This window comes from Haplochromis burtoni, unplaced genomic scaffold (genome assembly GCF_018398535.1).
Source record: "Haplochromis burtoni strain Fernald_Lab_line unplaced genomic scaffold, NCSU_Asbu1 Contig_8, whole genome shotgun sequence".
NCBI lineage: Eukaryota > Metazoa > Chordata > Actinopteri > Cichliformes > Cichlidae > Haplochromis > Haplochromis burtoni.
In genome coordinates, this window is record NW_024582369.1 from 2,397,863 (window position 1) to 2,416,397 (window position 18,535).

Genomic DNA, 18,535 nt, shown 5'->3' on the forward strand with positions numbered 1-18,535 from the left:
TAGGGGGTCATATGATTGTTGGGTTTTTTTTCTCTGTATCTATGAAGCGCCTTGAGGCGACTTATGTTGTGGTTTGGCGCTATATAAATAAAATTGAATTGAATTGAATTGAGGATAATCTCAGCAGAGGCAACAGTTTGTAAAATCCTCACACAAACCGGTCTGGTACCTAGAACCATCCCATGTTCAAATTCACCTTCTTCCTCATTCTGATGCTTAGCTAAAACTTCAGCAAGATGTTTTGACCATGTCTGCATGTATAAAAGCATTGCCATGTGATTGGCTATGTCAAGAGTTGCAATAATAAGCTGCTGAACAAGTGTACCTAATGAAGTGGCTACTTCAATATGTGGGAGCCAGATAGTTCTGAGTATCTGTGCATATTTTTAACCTGATGACATCAGTACTAAATTAGAAGATAAAATCCAAAACTGCTGTCTTGCATGAGTGCACACTGTCCTAATGTTTTCCTTATAGTGGGGCTGAAAGAGGAAATCCATCATGTTTGTTAGTAGAGTAGTTTACCCACTAGGTGGCACCAAAATCCTTATTATCCCCTCAAAAAACGTAAACGCCATCTCTTGCGCTGCACACAGATTTGACTTCCGAATGTTTTGTTGTGCATGCAGACCTTTTGAAAAAACAAACAAACCTTGTCTCTTATTGACTCTCTGCTTCTTATTCCCTCTCCTTGTTCACATTCAGAACGCCTTTGTGTGCATCTACTTGATAAATGGTTTCACGCAGTTAATAGACCTGTCAACTACTCTGTCAGATGTGGCTGGATACACCCACAGGTATCAGGCTGCATACTTAAATTCACCTCTTTGAGGACAAATGATGACAGCAGGATTTGTGTATACCGTCCACCTTTCCATAACCGTGTGTGTGTGCGTGTGTGTGTGTGTGTGTGTGCGTGTGTGCGTGCGTGTGTGTGTGCGTGTGTGTGTGTGTTGCGGTCAGGATCGGGGAGCTGAGGGAGGTGATGGATGACATCCTACGCAAGCAGTGCGACTACGACCCAGCATCAGGAGAAAGCTACGACTTTGACAGGTTTGTGTGGGCACATTATTCTCTGCTGCGTTAAAAAAAGAAGCACAGTGTGATGATTTAAGAAGCAGGCTGCATGTGAGGAGAATTTATTAGATTACATTAAACCTACAGAAATGGAAATGGGAAAAGATGGTAAAAATTCATGTTTATACCAGAACCTCTGAGCCTCAACTACATCACACATCACCACCTCTCCACACAGTGACTTCAACATCCACGCAGGCCCAGTGGACACGGCCTTCATCGTGGACCATCTTTCATACAAATCCCCTTTCTCCGACGAGCTGCTGGTGGAGGACCTGAATCTGAAAATCAGCCAGGGAAGTCATCTGTTGGTGGTGGGGAACACGGGCACCGGCAAGACTTCACTGCTGCGGGTCCTCAATCGTCTCTGGGAAGCACACAGCGGTGAGAGCAGAAGAACTGAGACTGTTTGGCCTAATTTGATCTTTTTTTATTATTGTATTAACTCTTTAGCAAATCGGGAGAAGCGAAGACGGCACAAAAAGGGCAATAATAACAATGCATAACATGGGGGGGGGGACTAAGAATGATGGGAAAAATACATAAATAACAAAGAAACTGAGTCTGAGTTATTCAAAGAGATTTGTATATGGCAAGTATGAACATGAAAAACAGATCATAGTTTTACACGGATGTTGTCATGTATTGTTGACAACTCATCAGTACTGCACTTCACTGACTTGAGGAACAATAGCAACAACAAAGGTTCCATTACATTAAATTTTATGTTTTTAAAAAGCCACGATATGGGGGTAAATAAATTTACTAGCTTGTTTTTGTTTATTTATTTATTTTGATTGGGAGAGATATGAGAAGGCAGTGTAAAGCCATCAAATAGAAACTGTAAAGCACAAATATATTCATTCAGCTGTCTGTCCTTCATTTTCCCTCAGGCTTTGTCCAGATGACCACGTGCTTTGGGCCCAGAGGAACGCTCTTCCTGCCACAGAAACCCTACCTGACCGATGGCACTCTGCGTGAGCAGGTCTCTTCTTATTGTGCTGTTTTTCTACAAATTTTGTCTTTTATATAAAGCGCTGATATGTTTATATCTAAAAAAGAAAAAAGAAAAACTTTAATTACTGAATTTACTGAAACACTTGTTTCCAACAGGTGATCTACCCACTGAAGGATATTTACCCTGCATCAGGTATTGTATTACATGTGATCAACAGCTAATTAGCCAGAGGAAAACTACTCTATTAGTTAATCTGTGTGTGTGGTGTATTTTGTTGGGACAGAGACAAGCTCATCACTGTGTTACATCTGCCTTTCTTTTAAAACAACACCTTTAAGTGTGTCAAAACTGGGGAGAACGGTTGCTGCAGTTTTGAATGTGGCAGGACTCATTGTCCCTGTGCCACTTAGTGTCTCAGCTGCTCAGCGGTTTGGGCCTTTCCTTTGTTGTAATCTTTGCTACAAATGCTGTCGGTGGCAGGCAGGACAGCACTGCACTCAGTTCCTTTTGCTTCAGCTTTGTCTTGCTGAAATCATCAAGATTCAAGATTCAACAGCTTTATTGTCAGTACAGTAGTATACACTGTATACAGTGTACCGAAATGCTGTTTCACCCTAAACCCCCCATGGTCCATTTATAAATATATAAAAGATATATCTCCAAGAGATATAAAACTAGGAATTACAAATAAATAACATGCTAGGTTTTGATAAAATTAGGGCTAAAAAGGTACTAATTACTAACTATACAATACTATAATGGTAACTATACAATATTAACTGTACGATAAACAAAGATAAACAAAGACAGGACAGAGACAATACAAAGTGGAATGTGCAGTAGGTATTGAATACCAGTTTCAAGTTATCGTTAGGATATTATTGACGAGGCATGACAAAGATGTGCAAAATGTGCAAATATAATATAATTTAGATGTGTGTTCAGAACTATGTGACTGAGTGTTCAAGTAAGCATATTGTTCCCAGGTCCAGTTTGTAGTGGATTTGTGGAAGTTTTTGTTTTTGAGTCTTTTGATGAGTATTGTAAGGTGTTTGTAGAGGTGTATGTTTATATCAGTCCTTTTATGGTAGTGAGTTGAGGGCTCTGACTGCTTGGGGGAAGAAGCTCTTGCAGTGTCTGGTCGTTACGGTTTTTAATGCTGCGAAACCGTCTGCCAGATGGAAGGAGGGAGAACAGTGCATGTGAGGGATGGAAAGTGTCCTTCACTATGCTGTTTGCACGTCGGATGATGGGTCTGTTATAGAGTTGGGAGATGGATGTGAGAGGGCCTCCAATGATCATCTCTGCTGTCCTCACTATCTGCTGCAGACTTCTTTTCAGTTAGGGTGCAGTTCCCATCAATGCGTTCCCTGCAGTTCTTTTTTGGTTTTTTTTGACTGATTACACAGGACAGTTTGTCTGTGCTCTCTGACAACAGTTTCCATGTTTCTGAGCACATGAATTTCCACTACACTTTAATTCTACAAGTTCTTAAGTTGTTAAGAAGAAAGCTCAGCCTCTCTAAAGAGCCCTCTTTAAGTACCTCAGGATCTTCTATTGTAAATTAACCTCTTTAGCAATGAGCTGTTCGACCAAATCCAGAATCAACATATTTTTATTTTTTACAAATAAATTGTGTGTGCGTGTGCGCGCGCGTATTTATTTTACTGAGGATTGTTGATACTAAATGGCAGTGCTGTAGAGAATTCAAGAAAAACCAGAATTACATGTCATGTTTTCAGGGTCGGTGGATGATGACAGAATTATACAATTCTTGGAACTAGCCGGAGTGGTGAGATAAATTCTGCTTTCATCTCCAATGCATGTTATTTCATGAAATTACTTTTCATTTTCACTCATGCTAAATAAAACCTTGATGTGTGTGCAGTCCAGTCTGCTGAAACGGACGGGCGGGCTGGATGAGAAAGTGGATTGGAACTGGTAAGAAACAATTAAAGAAGTAAAACTGTGTAATACTTCCTCAAGCTTGTTTTTGTTCTCTGCAGGTATGATGTTCTGTCTCCAGGTGAAATGCAGCGTCTCTCCTTTGCACGACTCTTCTACCTGCAGCCCAAATATGCAAGTATGCTCCTCTGGATACTCGCTAGAGCATCTCAAGAAAACATGCATGCACTGATGAAGTTTTTAGTCGTGCTGAGTGTGTGGTTCAAGTGAGCTGAGGCTGTTTGCTGTGTTTACCGGACTGATGTGTTCTAGTCTGCAATTTTCTGGTGTTTGAACTTTAGTTTTAGATGAAGCCACTAGTGCTTTGACCGAGGAGGCGGAAGCACAGCTGTACCGGACTTGCAAACAGCTGGGCATGACTTTGGTCAGTCTGGGACATCGCAGCAGCCTGGAGAAGGTAGGCCAAACATCCCGACTCCAGTTAGGATAACTGGCGGAAATTACAGCCTGCACACTCAAAACTTTTGCTGTTCTTGGATACATCTTTTGCTTTAGTCACTGTTGTTGAGCCAAATCCCAGTAAGTGGGTTGCTTTGTATGACTCTTCCACATCTCCAAAAAGAGTAAAGTTGATCAGCAATACATTCTTGTGGCTTAGTTTCACCTGCCTTCTCTTACCTTGTTCTTAGATCTGTCCAACTGTTACTACATTATGTGAAACTTTGTTTTTCCAGTACCATGATGTCCAGCTGAAGCTGTGTGGAGAAGGCCGATGGGAGTTAACAAAGTTAAAAGGAGCTAGCGGAAACCTCAGTCTCAAAGATGAAGCAATGTGACTGCGGCCATCTATTTGAAATGCTTTAACCAGTGTTTATGTTTACACAGTGTCTTTAGAAGAATGTGAAAATTCTTCCTAGAACCAAATCAAACTAATCCACTATTAACTTTTGATTTTTAGTGTGTGGACTTAAAAAAGAAAACTGGAATTTCACCCAATCACTTCTTGGTTCTGTTGCTTTTGTGTATGCCATCTGTTATCCCCAAAAATGGCAGCTTCTAGACTGACCTGGTCTTCAGTGGAGACGGTGCTTTTAATCTAAATATTTTTAAGAAAAAGATAATCGAACACATGCTGAAGAGATAAGGTATATAGATGTGGGGTGTACTGTAAGGCTGTGATTACATTGTATTAAATTATATACTATTGACTCAACATCATCTATCAGTGTGGGGAATAAGGAACGTAAAGGGTCCTCGCCGTGTCACTCGCTAACATTCCAGTGCTCTCAGACAGCACACTTTGTTCTGTTAACAGAGGTACTTTAATAGTTTGAAGAAGGCTCGTGTGTCACACCACTCAAAAAGTTCTGGTCCCACATAAAGTTCACATTTTAAGATAAAAACAAAAACAACTCTGTAAATCTTTAATGCATTTATGTGACTTTACAGTAGCTTAGTGTACAACATTTCCAATGGGAAAACGGTTATTACTGTGTAATAAACAGACTTTCACACAATATTCTTTTTAATTCCTTCTAAGAAATGTCGGTATGTCTGCTCACATGAAAATTTGTATATTTGATGAAGGCAAACAAAATTATGCCTTCATACTATGATCCCAGCTTGAAGTACATCAACATTTTGTGCTTTTTAAAATCACATTATTTCTTCTGGCATGTGATGGCTCAAAAATGCCATCTCCTACCTGATATATGAAATTTGAAACAATAGAAAATTAGTTTTGACCCTAAGAATCACTGATAGAAAAATCATCCTATCAAAATGTAGGCTAAAAAGAGACCTCTCATATGTAGTAAATTCTTTCAGCCAGACTCTAATCCCATATGGTGATACGACCCTTTAAAGTTTACCTAAAGTGCACATTTTGAGTTTCTCTGTAGCGAATTATCACCAAGCAATGCTTTTTTCCCGTTAGTGTGTCATAGACAATAATTTGGTGCAATTTTTTTCTCTGACTCTATACCACCTCTTGTGACATTGAAGCTCAAGGTTAGAAAATTGTGCCGAACAAAAACAAGATTTTGGATTTAGAGTTTGAATTTTTGTGTAAAATTAATTCGTTTGCAGTTTTTAAATAGTCAAATTTGACATTGACATTTGTTTTTCCAACCCTGAAAATTCCATGTTTCCCTTTCTTAAAGGGGATAGAACTTGTAAAATAGTCCAAAAATTGAAATTTCATCTGGCTTCATGAAATAACATTATTTTGTAAAAAGTTCTGGGAGGTTAGGTGGGAACTTTTTAAAGGTTTTGTGGGTCTGGTTTATCTGGAGAGTGTAGACAGATTTTAAAAGAGCCTATCGGAATGATCTGGCTATTAAAAATATGTGTTCATACAAAGGCACAGGTCTGGTTCATGAAAATGGAGTGCAACATGCAAGCTTGCCTTGTGCACTCTTCTCTCCTTCAGAAAACACCTTATGGTCGATTTTTACTCAAGAGTTTCTCGTGACCTTGAATGATCTCCTGAACTGCTGCAGGATCATCCAGAGTACTGAGGTCGCCCAAACCCTCCAAGTCGCTCTCCACAACTTTACGCAGCACCCGTCGCATTATCTTACCCGAGCGGGTTTTTGGCAGACGCTTGGCAAACTGTGACGAATACCAACACAATGAGAAGTTATTAAATAAAGTCAGATCATGACTGCCAGCATTTTCAAGTCAGCACTACAAAATTACCTGGATGAAATCCGGAGAAGCGTACTTGGCGATCTTTTCAGATACCATGCCGTTTAGCTGCCTCGACAAGTCTGCCTCTTGTACATCGATGCCTTTTTTAAGCACCACAAAGGCGTAGACACCTGACGATGCAAAAATCACACATTTATCTGCTACATTTAGCAAAACACATTGCTGACTGATTTACACTGAAAGGAACTGTGCTGAGTTTCTTACCTTGTCCTTTGATGCTGTGTGTATACCCTACGACAGCAGATTCAGCCACTGCAGGACACTGATTCTGTTTACAGAAGTCACAAACAGGATAAATTCAGCATCTTCATACTTTGTGGTTCTTCTAGAAAGGCATTAAACTATTGCTTTAAAACAAAAAAATTAAACAACAACCATATAGTGCATCTGATATATCAGCCAATATGTTTTTTCTTTCAGATACAGTAAACTTGAACAGATTTATAACATTTGTAATATGTAGTAATTTATTTACTCATTTTGGCTCCGCCCACCTCCATTCGAATCGGCTGTTTATTGCATTTTGGGGCTTTCCAACTGAGAAGTTGAAGATTGCCCTCTGGTGGACACAGTGTGCAATGTCAACAACATGTTTGAAGGGCGTCTTCTTTTGTTTTCTTTTTCTGACCGTTATAAATGCCAATATTTATAGATGGGCAAATAGTTAATATTGATCTGTAATATCAGCGAAGTGATGAGCTGATAATTGAGCTCTACAGCGCATTACTATTTAGGCTGTGGGCTGTAGCCGGACCATGCTCCCATTAGCAGTGATGCTCCTCAACATAAAAGTCAGGTCAGTTTTACAGAGAAATTGAAGATTGCTCTGGGGCTCCCAGAGAAAGATGCATTGTGAGCTTAATAAGGACTCAACTTTAAAGATGACGTGTTTTTTGCTTTTTAAGCTCAGAGCTGTGAACCTTGTTTAATCAGGTATCTCTGAGCTTTTGAAATGCAAGACATTCAAGTTAATCAGTTATTGGCCTTACCACTACGTCCTCTATCTCTGCTGTCCCTATCCTGTGACCGCTCACGTTAATGACATCATCAAGGCGGCCGGTGATCTGGTAGTACCCCTCCTCAGACCGATAGGCACCGTCACCAGTAAAGAAGTAACCTATATTATGTGCACCAGTACAGAAGGATTTAGAGACTGTACATTTCTCTTTCTGTGAAAACAGACATTAAGAAAACAGAGGCGGTCTGTTCCTGAACTCGTAAAACTGTACCAGGATAAGGCTGGAAGTACGTGTCAATAAATCTCTGGTGGTCGTTATGAATGGTTCTGGCCATACCAGGCCAAGGTTGAGCCATACACAGGGCTCCGGATGTGTTGTTGGAAGTCAGCACTTCGCCCTGAAGAAATCCAAAAACAATGCTAAATGTTAACCAGAAAAAAACAGTGTTACAAAACTTCTAAACCATTCCTAGGACACACAGAAATGCTACATTAAACCTCATTTAGCTCACTGGGTGATTTTTTTTTTTTTGCTATGTTTTGGTTATGAGAAGCAGAAAAAAAAAAGACTGGCTCAGGGACATCACTCCAACTGTCAGCACAATCTGTGCTTTGCAAATGCTAAAGCAACCTCAATCAGCACAAAACAGAGCGACAGATTTTTAATAGGGAGTTTGGCATGCACACACTTGGCCTGATCGTGGGAGTGGGAGGAGTATCAAAAGTGACACAGCTGGTGGCTATTTTATAATCCTAATCTGAGCCCATCTCCCAGGTCGTTCCCAGCCATCCAACATTTGCAGGAACAGCGCACACACACACCTCAGTGTCCATAAGCACCGGGTTAATGCCAAAAAAGGGTCGCATAGCCATTCCTGGGACAATCTCTGCGTCTGGGTCTGATGGCCTTGGTGCGATGCAGATGCCACCCGTCTCTGAGAACAGAGCAGAGCGAGTAAAGTGTGAATATATTTCAACATTTTTCCTTCAGATTACTCTGCCCTGTCCCTCACACTCAGCCCCATGCCAGCTGGTTAGTGTATATAAAAATCTTTAATAAGCTTTCCAGACAGACACATTTAGTAAATTTAATAGTACAAAGGAATAAATTACATCCCACTGTTAGCTATGGCAATTATTATTAGTATTATTATAAATTTTATTTTAAACTTGGTAGAGATGTTCCCCAAAGATCCGCACTTTGCCCAGCGATGTGTTCAGTATACATCGTATTTCTCTGCTTAGCCACATTGATTTAAACAGTTTTTGCCAATTTAATGTTGCTCAGAGGATTTTGTTTTGTTTATTAAGCCACTTAACACTGATCTATGAATCATTCAAGCATAAAAGGTACCTAACTCAAGGGATGAACCAGTGTTGTGTCTACACACAACAGACAAAGAACCAATTTAGGCACTTTTTAGTAGCAGCATACCAAAGCTAACACACTTTGACACACACAAAACAGTATTTTTAAACTCCCAAAGAGTTATTAGCTGAAAACCTGATATTTATTGCCATAACGTGAATTATGAACTGAAGAACTGAAGAATAAAGGCGGTCATATCACTTGTACGAACTCTGTTTTTGCCTAATATACTGCATTCCCATACATGTTGTCATAGTTCAATAAATCGCAGTTTGTGAATCTACTGTAAGCCCTTCTCATTGCTACAGATGTAGATTGTGGAATTACAGCCATACTAAGTAAATTAAATGCTATTAGGTCTGCGTGGACATCAGGGACCTCTGGTAATCCTCCTGGTGGTGTTGGTAGCAACAGAGGGGACTTTCTACAAAATAGGACACAACAGATGATTCGACAATAGCATTAGCCACTGGCATCCTGTTTACATCAGCTGTAACTGTGAGAGTCGTTGCTTCACAGTCCCAAGAAACAATGTGATTAACAAAAACAGTCCAGGTCGAGCACACAGGCAGTTAAGTATAAAAACCGGAGACAGGAAGCCCGGCTTCCAGTTTGAATTTTGCTGACTTTGGACACAACTAGGTTATCTCTTTTTCCAGTGATTAGATGGCATCATGTGTCTGAAAGTTTAAATACACTAAGCTATTTTCCCCCTTCATTTGCGCTGATTGAAGCTACTTTTCAAGCTCCCATCATCCTCTGTCCTCTCACCTCTCCAGTCCTGGATCATCCTACATGGAGGCTGTACGCCAGCAACGGCTCAAAATCCATTTTCCTCTCTAAACAGGCTACTTGCTTCCAGATCAACCAAATGGCATTTATGAATAATGCCACTTAGCCCTAATTGAAAACACTGGACCATGAAAATAACATAACAACATAATCCTTTTTACAGAAGTAGGGTATTTAGGTCATATCTGTGTCTGTAATTCTCAAGCTCATGATGCTCTAATGTTTAATTATCGTCAATTAATTATGGACTTTTGCCATTTGTATGGTAATTAACCCTGCTCTGCACCATTAGGTCATTACGCAATCTAATGAAGAGATAACTGACATTATTAGCAAAATCAGCTGATTTCTAACATGATGTTATTATGTCCCATCCAATGCTACACTTGTGCAGCATTTTGGAGTCTTTCAGTCATCAAACGCTGAAGGACACGTTTATTTTGCAAGTTCTTCTTTCCAGTGGAAACTTCTGCATAAATTCTGCAGTCACAACATGTGCATCCTGCTGTCGAAACAAGCTAACTGCCACAACTGACCAATAAAAAGGAAGGGGGTAGACGTTTCTGCTACCTTCTGATAACCCTATGTAAAAGAAAATAAAGATAAAAAAGCAATTGTGTGAAAGAGTAGAAAAGAAAACTTATGAGAACATTTTGGTTTGGAGCTTTAATAAATAATAAAATATAATAAATATGATTAAGCAGCAGTGCCTGCCTGATAAACTGGTTCTGGCTACATCCTAGCTTCCCGTTTGTTTGTCTGTTTTTTGTATATTTGTCACACTTACATCTTTTAGATCAAACAATTTAATATTAGACAAAGTTACCTTGAGGGTAAATACAAAAAAATGAGGTTAATCACAGTTAATTCATGATTTAACAAGCCGGGTGCAATTGCTTTTCAATACAGGGTCAGATAGTTTTATTCCTTTAATAAATTAAATCATCATTTATAAAACTGCATTTTGTATTTATGATGGTTTTATTTGTATAATATTACAATTTGTCTAATTATTTGAAGCAGTTAATTGTGTCAAATAGGTAAAAAAAAAAAAAAAATCAGGAAGGGGGCAAATACTTTTTCCACAGCACTGCAAGTGTGTTTTAACTGTGTGTACACAAACAAGGAGGATGTACAAAAGCCAGTACAAAAGCAGCACTTTTGTTCTGATATCTGCCAGAATTACAGAACCGAGCGTAGGCGGGCTGGTGAGACCTCTGTGTGGGAAAGGTTTATCTCAGCATTCCAAGTAAGGCCACAAGGCAGACAAGTTAGCGTGTTTGTTGACGTGAGCAGAATAAATTGGTGAAACGGAGACTCGTCACGTTTATCCTAACATTTTGTGAAAGTCCAACCTGTTTTTACGTTTGGATACTCAGTGTTGGAGTCACATGTTTTTGGTTTGGCACCACAGACTAGTCCACAGGAGAAGTGCATCCTCTTCAGATCTAAATGTCCTTATCCCCGCTTTGGTGGTGGATGACTTGAGTGTTAAAGCCACTGAATTTTCTTCTTTTTTTTCTTTTTTAAAAAAAAATCTCATTCCTTTGGTTTCCTGAACCGCTTCTGAAATAATCTTTAAGTCTGAGAAGAAAACACGTGGTTTGATTTTTAACTCCTAAGAGAAGAGAAATGTCTCTCTCCCTCTCTCTGTCTCACACACATTACGTAACACTGTTATTGCTACAGGGACTCAGGCAGCTTCTCTCCCCTTTAAGATGGACTGTTTTAGTGTCTGCAGACGTGGCTGTGTTTGAGGAGGAGTTCATGACCTTACAGTAAGTTCCCATTGTGGAAGGATTAGGAATGAGGAATGTTCTAAGACTCACCGTGAAGCATGAAAATTCAATGTGAGCACAAAAAAGGAATTATTACAGATCAGCTAGAGAATACAGGGCAATATAAGGAGAGTAGGACAGACTATAGACTACACATCTGTATCTCATTGTTCTATACATCATTTGAGAAGTATGATCAACGCCTCTTTACAGGCTGGGATTCTCGCCGTTTCTCTCAAACGTGCTGTAATCACATCGCTACGCAAGAAACAATAACTTCAATCCACTGATTGTTAATAATTACCAGTTATTAACTGCAAATAACTTAGGACACCAGGGTCCAGCTGACTCACTGGTATTTTAACCAGCCTTAGTCTCTTTGGTTGTTTTATGCAGACAGCTGCATTAAAAAAAATAAATAAATACAGAACTTTGTAACTTTACTCTTTCCAATAATCTAATATTTAAATTTCTGAAGTATCCAGCTGAGTTTGTGCTACTGTAAAATGTAGTGTAGTGTTGTAAAATGCGGTGAATAAACCTGTCACTTCTGTGTGTTCGGTTACCGGTCTGCCACCAGGTGTCCACCACAGGACAGCGTCCGTCCCCGACCACTCTGTGGTACCACTCCCATGCTTCGGTGTTGATCGGCTCGCCCACTGCAGACAGACAAGAATAGCTTAAATCATACGGTACTGTGCAAAAGTATTCAGCCACCTGTCATTTCTTTACAATTTGCTTCCACAGAGACAGACTTTCTTTGGGAGCAGAGCGGTTCAGTCCAGCTCTTGAGTCATTCGGCAAACTTTAGCCTTTTCTCCGTGTTTCCCCTCGTCTTGACTTGCTTAAGGAGGACATACTACACCATGCTAAGATTTGGCAAGTTATTGGCTAATAGCTCTTTATGAGTAATCTTGTTGGCGCAAAAACAGTATTTTATGCCTGCCAAAGTGTGTTATAGTTGGCATTTTAGATTTGAATAAACAACCAAAAAAGAAAATTTCCTCGAAAAATTGTCAGGCACAAGGCCCGGACAGAAAATAAGTGAAAAAGCAGCCAGTATCCAAAGAAAAACTTTAAAAGACCTTCAGAAATCTTGAACTATTGCTCAAGAAAAAAAAAAATGCTGGAAAGTCTCTTTCAACACAAAGAAATTAGAGATGGCTTAAAACTTTTTACACAGCAACTCTCTGTCTATAACCGCCTCATGGCTTCATGTCTATTGCTACACAAATGAGAACCAGGTGAAAAAAATACTTATTCTTTCTAAGCGTCCCGTTTCACATACCAGACCCGAGGGTTTTGAGGGTGGAGCGGTCGTACTTGTTCACCCACTGATCTCCATACTTGAGCAGCAGGCGGATTGCTGTGGGGGCCCCATAAAACTGGTTGATCTTGAGTCTCTCAACCATGTCCCAGTATCTTCCTGTGAACAAGACAAAATGTTGATTTATTTTTTTAACTTTTGGGTTTAGGATAAAGCAGTAGCCTAAAAACCGAACCTTTAAACAGTTTTTTATATTTATTTTTAAAAACCTATCACTTGAAGAAGCTTTGCCTTTTTCCGTGCCAATAACGGCTCAAACAATGGAAAACTTTGCAGATTGTCATCTACATGTTGTAGCTGTTTACTGTCACCAGGGGGCAGTGTCACAAACAGTCTGCACACTACTCTTGTTTGTGTTTTTATCAGTCCTTCAGCAAGCCATAACCAACAAAGAGCCGAGTGTTAAACCAATCACTTTTCATGCTACTTCTCCCACCATGTGAGACACTCGGCTATCACTTCCTGTTCTGGCTTACTTTTCAGCCAATCAGCATTCAACCTGCATACGGTGTCAACCATGGGAAGCTACACACTGCTGGTTTTTCATATGACTGCATATCAATAATCCTTCACTCTGCACAGTCATAAAGCTATGCAAAGAAACGCAAACACGGTATCATAAATCCCTCACACGGCAGTTTGCTGCACCATCTTGTGGTACAATCTGGAATTACACAAAGGTACACCTCAGCACTAGTTCAACTTCAGCTGATCTCTCTTTAAAACAATACATAGCATGAAATAGGAGCACTTGTTTCTTCACATAAGTTCATTTCGTCGGGTTTTAAACTATCATTAAACACAAAAATTTACAATATTGTCTTTCCATCAAAGAAACATTTTACCTTTTATTTTGTGATAGTGTATTTGGACACCTCAAATCATAATTTCCATTTTGTTGTAATCATGTTCATACCTGGGTCTGGGTAAATAGGAGTGCTCTCAAACAGCACAGTGGTTGCCCCGTTGGCCAGCGGCCCATAGACCACATAACTGTGTCCCGTTATCCAGCCAATATCCGCCACACAGCCAAATACATCACCATCGTGGTAGCTGAAGACATACTGGTGATGACAGGGAATAATTAGAGGACTAGACGAGACAAAAACATAAAAATACTTTGAATATTCACTATCACGTGGCTCAATATTATACTAATATTTGACCCTTCTGAACACAGCAAAAATCTTGAACTGTCCCATCATGCAAAAAACATTTCAGAGAACCTCCTCATTTAATGTGCTGCAAACCAGGCTGAGATTTCCTCTCACACATAGTCACACGGAATTAGACATCACATTTTTGCCATTTATGGCCTTTGTTGGGAAATGGGAGCTAAACACTGTGTTTGCCGATAATGAAAACAGTGATTGTTTACCCTGTGTGTGAGCGCAGCATACAGAAGGTATCCAGCCTGCGTGTGGACAAGACCTTTGGGCTTCCCTGTGCTGCCAGATGTGTAAAGGAGGAACAGGACGTCCTCGCTGTTCATGACAGCTGGCTCACACACAACATCTTCCTTTAGCATCTCCTGTACGATGCAGTGAATAAACACAGTTACAACACCATTTATATTTTTGAGGCCAGATCACAAGAAGGCACAACAACCCGTGTTTAGATTTTGTATCTGTCACTGTGCCAGGAGGTCAGTAGAGCCTGTGCACAGTTGTTATACCGGACAGTCACTAGTCAATCTCCTGATTAGTTTAGCAGAGGCTAGCTAAGAAAACTGGTTTCAAGAGCTAACATAGACACACATATTCCAGCTGTTCAGCCAGAGTCACTTTAGGTCCTTGTTCGTCATGAAACATGAGTGTGAGATTTCTTAATTTCTCATTTCTAATGTTTTGTTTGCTCACTGCAAACAATATAATATAAGATGCAAAATGTGCATGCTAGTATTGATTGTTTTTGTTTACTGATCAGATTTAAAAGAAACTCACATGAGAAACTGTGATTTTTCTTCTTTCGGTTATTTGTTCAAAAATACCAACTTCGCCCTCTACAGCTTATATTTGGATTTTAAGGATTTGATTGGCTTTCTGCTCCCTCACCTCCTCCATGGCAATGTCTCTGGCCGTCATGGTGACCGGATTGTCTGTTCTCATTGCAACAAAAACCTGCTTTACTGTCGGACAGCTCTGCACTGCTGTGTCCACGGTTTTTTTCAGCTCTGTGACCTTACCACCCCTGACCCCCTGGTTCACCGTGATGACTGTGCTGGACTGAGCTGCAAGAAGTTGAAAAAAAAAAAAGAATAAATAACACAAAGAAACAAACAGTTTAAAATCGCCTGTCTGATGTTTTGGAGTATCCAAAAAGCTCTGATGTTTGGGGTATAGGCATGGCCCCTTTGCAGGTGTTCTGGGTTGTTTTACACTGAGACATTGGTAGTTAATTAATAAGTTCCTTATGGCTGCCTTAAACTATGATTGCACTTTGCAACCTGTTTCCCTTCACTGTGGGGCCTCTTGATTTAAGAACTAGGTTTCTTCGAATGATTCCTCAGTCAGATTTCTTGGAACTGGGGGAGCTGTTTCAATGCCATGGACTGTTTGCCATGCTCCTTGAGACAAAGGGAGTTTCTGTAGAGTGGTGAGCTGCATTTTGAATGCTCAGTTGGTAGGCGGCTGTTATGTGGGGAGTCTATGGACTACAGTGTTTAAGTGGGCAGCATGGGTAACGGTATGGATGCTAGGACCCAAAGTCTCACAGCTAACCACTGCACTCGGTATGCAGTATGATCAGTATTGATCACTTCACTCAGTGTCTTTAACTTTGTGACTTATTTGATGTAATGTTATAAATGCAAACATCACGCCCTGCCCCCTAAAGACATAAGTTACATATTGATTCCTAGTTTTTAGAGCCGTTTAATAAGACAGTTGCAAAATCATGGATGAAGAACCAAAACTGAATCACAAAAATGATTAAATATAAAACATTGGGGACCTTGCTGAGGGGAACTACAGATTGAGTCGATGAGTAGTGCCCACTGGCACAGCACATGATGTCATTTGCTCCGCTGTGATATTAAAATGTTGACAGGTGCAGCTCTAAGGCAGCTTTAGGAGCTCAATAATAACATCTCACCATCCCTGATTCGCTCTGCCAGGGCATCTGCGCTGAAGCCCGCAAACACCACGTTGTGGGCCGCACCAATGCGGGCACAGGCCAACATGGACGCCACGGCCAGCGGGCAGGTAGGCATGTAGATGGTGACGCAGTCCCCCCTCTTCACACCATGCCGCCTTAACAGGTTGCCCAGTCGACAGGTCATCTCCAGCAACTCTCTGCAAACACATGCTCATGAACTTCAGGAACCAGAACCATCAGTGCAACACCAACTCCAAACTACTTACCCGTACGTGTACTTCATCTCTGACCCCCTTTCATCTCTCTCCCAGATCAGAGCCACCCTCTCAGGACAGGTGTGCACATGGCGGTCCAAGCAGTTCACTGCAAGAGTCCGGAAGGAAGCACGCAGAGAGATGACAGATGTCTCCTTGTGTACTAATCAGCACAGTGCCATGAGGATACTGTATGTGCAGATATATGACATACAGTAGTACCTGGCTTTGCTTCTCAACATAAAGGGAGCACAGAAAACTTTGTGCGATGGCACACATGCTTATTGTATTCTACTTAAAAGTGGACGCAATCTCACCGGACACATTCAGCTTTCCTCCCTCGAACCACTTGATCTTGCCTCGGCTTAGGTCACAGTCCTGCACGGTGTGGAAAGGAGTGCTCCAGCAGAGCCTGTGGCGCGCCACAGCGGCCCAGAAGCTCTCACTGTTGGAGACGGACAACTCCCGCAGCGCCGCGCGGCCCGACACCCCCTCTAAGCCCGCAGCCTCCGGCATGAACGCCGCGACGTTGCACCGACTTCGACCCGAAACATGGAGATAAGAAGCAAGAGTCCGACGAGCGAAAGAAGAAGCGACGTACTTGGAAGTGCAACCGCACGGCAGCCACATATTGTCAGTGAAAGTGCTCTGCGCTTGCTGGACGATGTTCCCGTCACGTATGAGGTCGTTGAGATATCCTGGAAATTACACAGATTAAATTTCGAGAGTTGAAAACTTGGAAACTCCGAAGAGTTCAAAGAGGAAGGGCTTGAGGAGTGATGCGTTAAAGGGCGGTTACAAACTAGTGAGCCGACACTTGTGAACATATCAAGAAAATAAACCCACCCCCACAGAGTTGCAAGTTGTTTTTCACCGTGAAGTTGAGTAATGTTGAAATCAAGCCCATTAAAGTCTTTCCAAACATTGCTCACCTTTGGGTACAAACTGTTTCTCAAATCCACCACTTTCAACAATAAGACTCACTGTTTACGTTGCATGCTGGACCATCGTAGCCACGTATTTTAGTTTACATCTACAAATCTTTATTATTTCACATTTAAACGCTTTAAACAACTTCGCTGAGCTTCTGTTTCCGGATATTAACGAACATCCGCAGTACAGTTTAACTTTGGCTTTGATGTCTTCACTTTACAGACTGCCACCTACGATGCCAGCTGCAGCCGCGTACAGCTTGTACTTAACTTCACTTAACAGTGTTTTCGTATGTGGCCACCAAGTGGAGCTGCTTTGTTTGGCTCAAAAGAGTGGTATTTAGGGTGAGTAAAGAAGAGCAGTTGGTATCGATCCAACACCAAATAAATACCAGTTTGAAGTATATTTGTTTATTTTCCCCAAAATAATTAATTAATTTAATAGAATTCATTGGGTTGCATACACAACTTGAAGGATAGAAACATAGTATTAATCATATTGTGCTAGTATAGATCCAATGCAATCAATATCTGGATCAATCAGCCCATTAATGAGAGCTAAGACATAGGCTTTACAACAGTGTAAAGTTCTGCTTGTTGTATTTTACACATCACTGTGAGGATTGCTTTAAAGATAAAGAAGTGCTGAGATAAACTTTATAAAAGTAAAACTTCCATCATACCTAATTCCAGGTTCATACTTTTTTCTTTAAGTTTACTAGAGAAACTTTGCGTGATTCATAATTCAAAATAATCCTCTTTTATCTTCTACTGGGCCTTTCTTCTGATTGGTATGGATGATCTGCTTTAAATGACATCATGTAGATCCAGGAGAAGAAAAAACTGCCTGGGATCTTGGCTCACATGGACTGCTTGCACACCTTATTCTAAAGTCATGTTTTATGTACCCCCATTCACCATAACGTTCAGTGTATAACAAAGATGAGCACAAACATAATAGGTCTTGTTTATTCAAGCTGTGTTGTACAGGTTGTGTGTTTTGGCTTCTGTAGCACACTAATTTCCTAACTTTTGGTATAATTAAACTTTATCCAGTCTTATGCAACTGTGATGACATGTGTCACTACAGCAGGTCCTCAGTGGGTTTTTTAAGTAGGTTGGTTAGTCATTTCTGTACTAAAAAACATGTTTTATTCTAAGACCTTAACTCACCAGTTTTTTTTAAATATTCATCCATTTTCTTGACTGCTTATCCTATCCCACCTTTCACCCCATCACAGCTGGACTGGTCAACAGACTGTTGCCGGGCAAACAGAGAAATAGACAACCATTTACATGTACAGCTAATTTAGAATCAACCTGACAGGCATGTGTTTGAATTGTGGGAAGAAGTCTGCGAGAACCCACACAGAACAT

The 18,535-nt window shown here is 40.6% G+C and overlaps 2 protein-coding genes across 6 annotated transcripts in view; one reads left to right on the forward strand and one right to left on the reverse strand.

The window, feature by feature from the left end:
- abcd4 (ATP-binding cassette, sub-family D (ALD), member 4) overlaps positions 1-4,908 on the forward strand; it is a 12,274-nt gene extending 7,366 nt beyond the window's left edge. For 2 of the 3 annotated variants that reach the window (XM_005914447.2, XM_005914448.2), the window contains exons 11-20: positions 706-797; positions 964-1,053; positions 1,256-1,461; positions 1,971-2,062; positions 2,191-2,227; positions 3,778-3,827; positions 3,924-3,976; positions 4,042-4,118; positions 4,282-4,397; positions 4,675-4,908. In XM_005914447.2, coding sequence (XP_005914509.1) covers positions 706-797; positions 964-1,053; positions 1,256-1,461; positions 1,971-2,062; positions 2,191-2,227; positions 3,778-3,827; positions 3,924-3,976; positions 4,042-4,118; positions 4,282-4,397; positions 4,675-4,776 — 915 coding nt within the window. In that variant the 3' untranslated portion in view covers positions 4,777-4,908. Of the gene's footprint in view, positions 1-705; positions 798-963; positions 1,054-1,255; positions 1,462-1,970; positions 2,063-2,190; positions 2,228-3,777; positions 3,828-3,923; positions 3,977-4,041; positions 4,119-4,281; positions 4,398-4,674 lie in introns of those variants that run through there. The other variant, XM_014338197.2, reaches the window with a different exon arrangement.
- Positions 4,909-5,350: 442 nt separating this feature from the next.
- Positions 5,351-17,379, reverse strand: LOC102308435 (acetyl-coenzyme A synthetase 2-like, mitochondrial). 3 transcript variants are annotated; one of them, XM_042226330.1, is made up of 15 exons: positions 17,159-17,379; positions 16,544-16,924; positions 16,239-16,335; positions 15,970-16,169; positions 14,931-15,106; positions 14,255-14,407; positions 13,793-13,940; positions 12,838-12,975; positions 12,116-12,208; positions 8,433-8,545; positions 7,882-8,008; positions 7,642-7,769; positions 6,857-6,920; positions 6,641-6,762; positions 5,351-6,553 (listed from the first exon to the last, which is right to left on the reverse strand). In XM_042226330.1, exons 2-15 carry the CDS (start codon positions 16,854-16,856, stop codon positions 6,380-6,382), a joined length of 2,046 nt encoding a protein of 681 aa, XP_042082264.1. In that variant the 5' UTR covers positions 16,857-16,924; positions 17,159-17,379; the 3' UTR covers positions 5,351-6,379. The 3 variants fall into 3 exon arrangements, with proteins under 3 accessions (XP_042082264.1, XP_042082261.1, XP_042082267.1); XM_042226327.1 differs by having other exon boundaries at positions 17,073-17,166; XM_042226333.1 differs by lacking the exon at positions 17,159-17,379 and having other exon boundaries at positions 16,239-16,415; positions 16,544-17,035.
- Between the last annotated feature and the right edge of the window lie 1,156 nt (positions 17,380-18,535).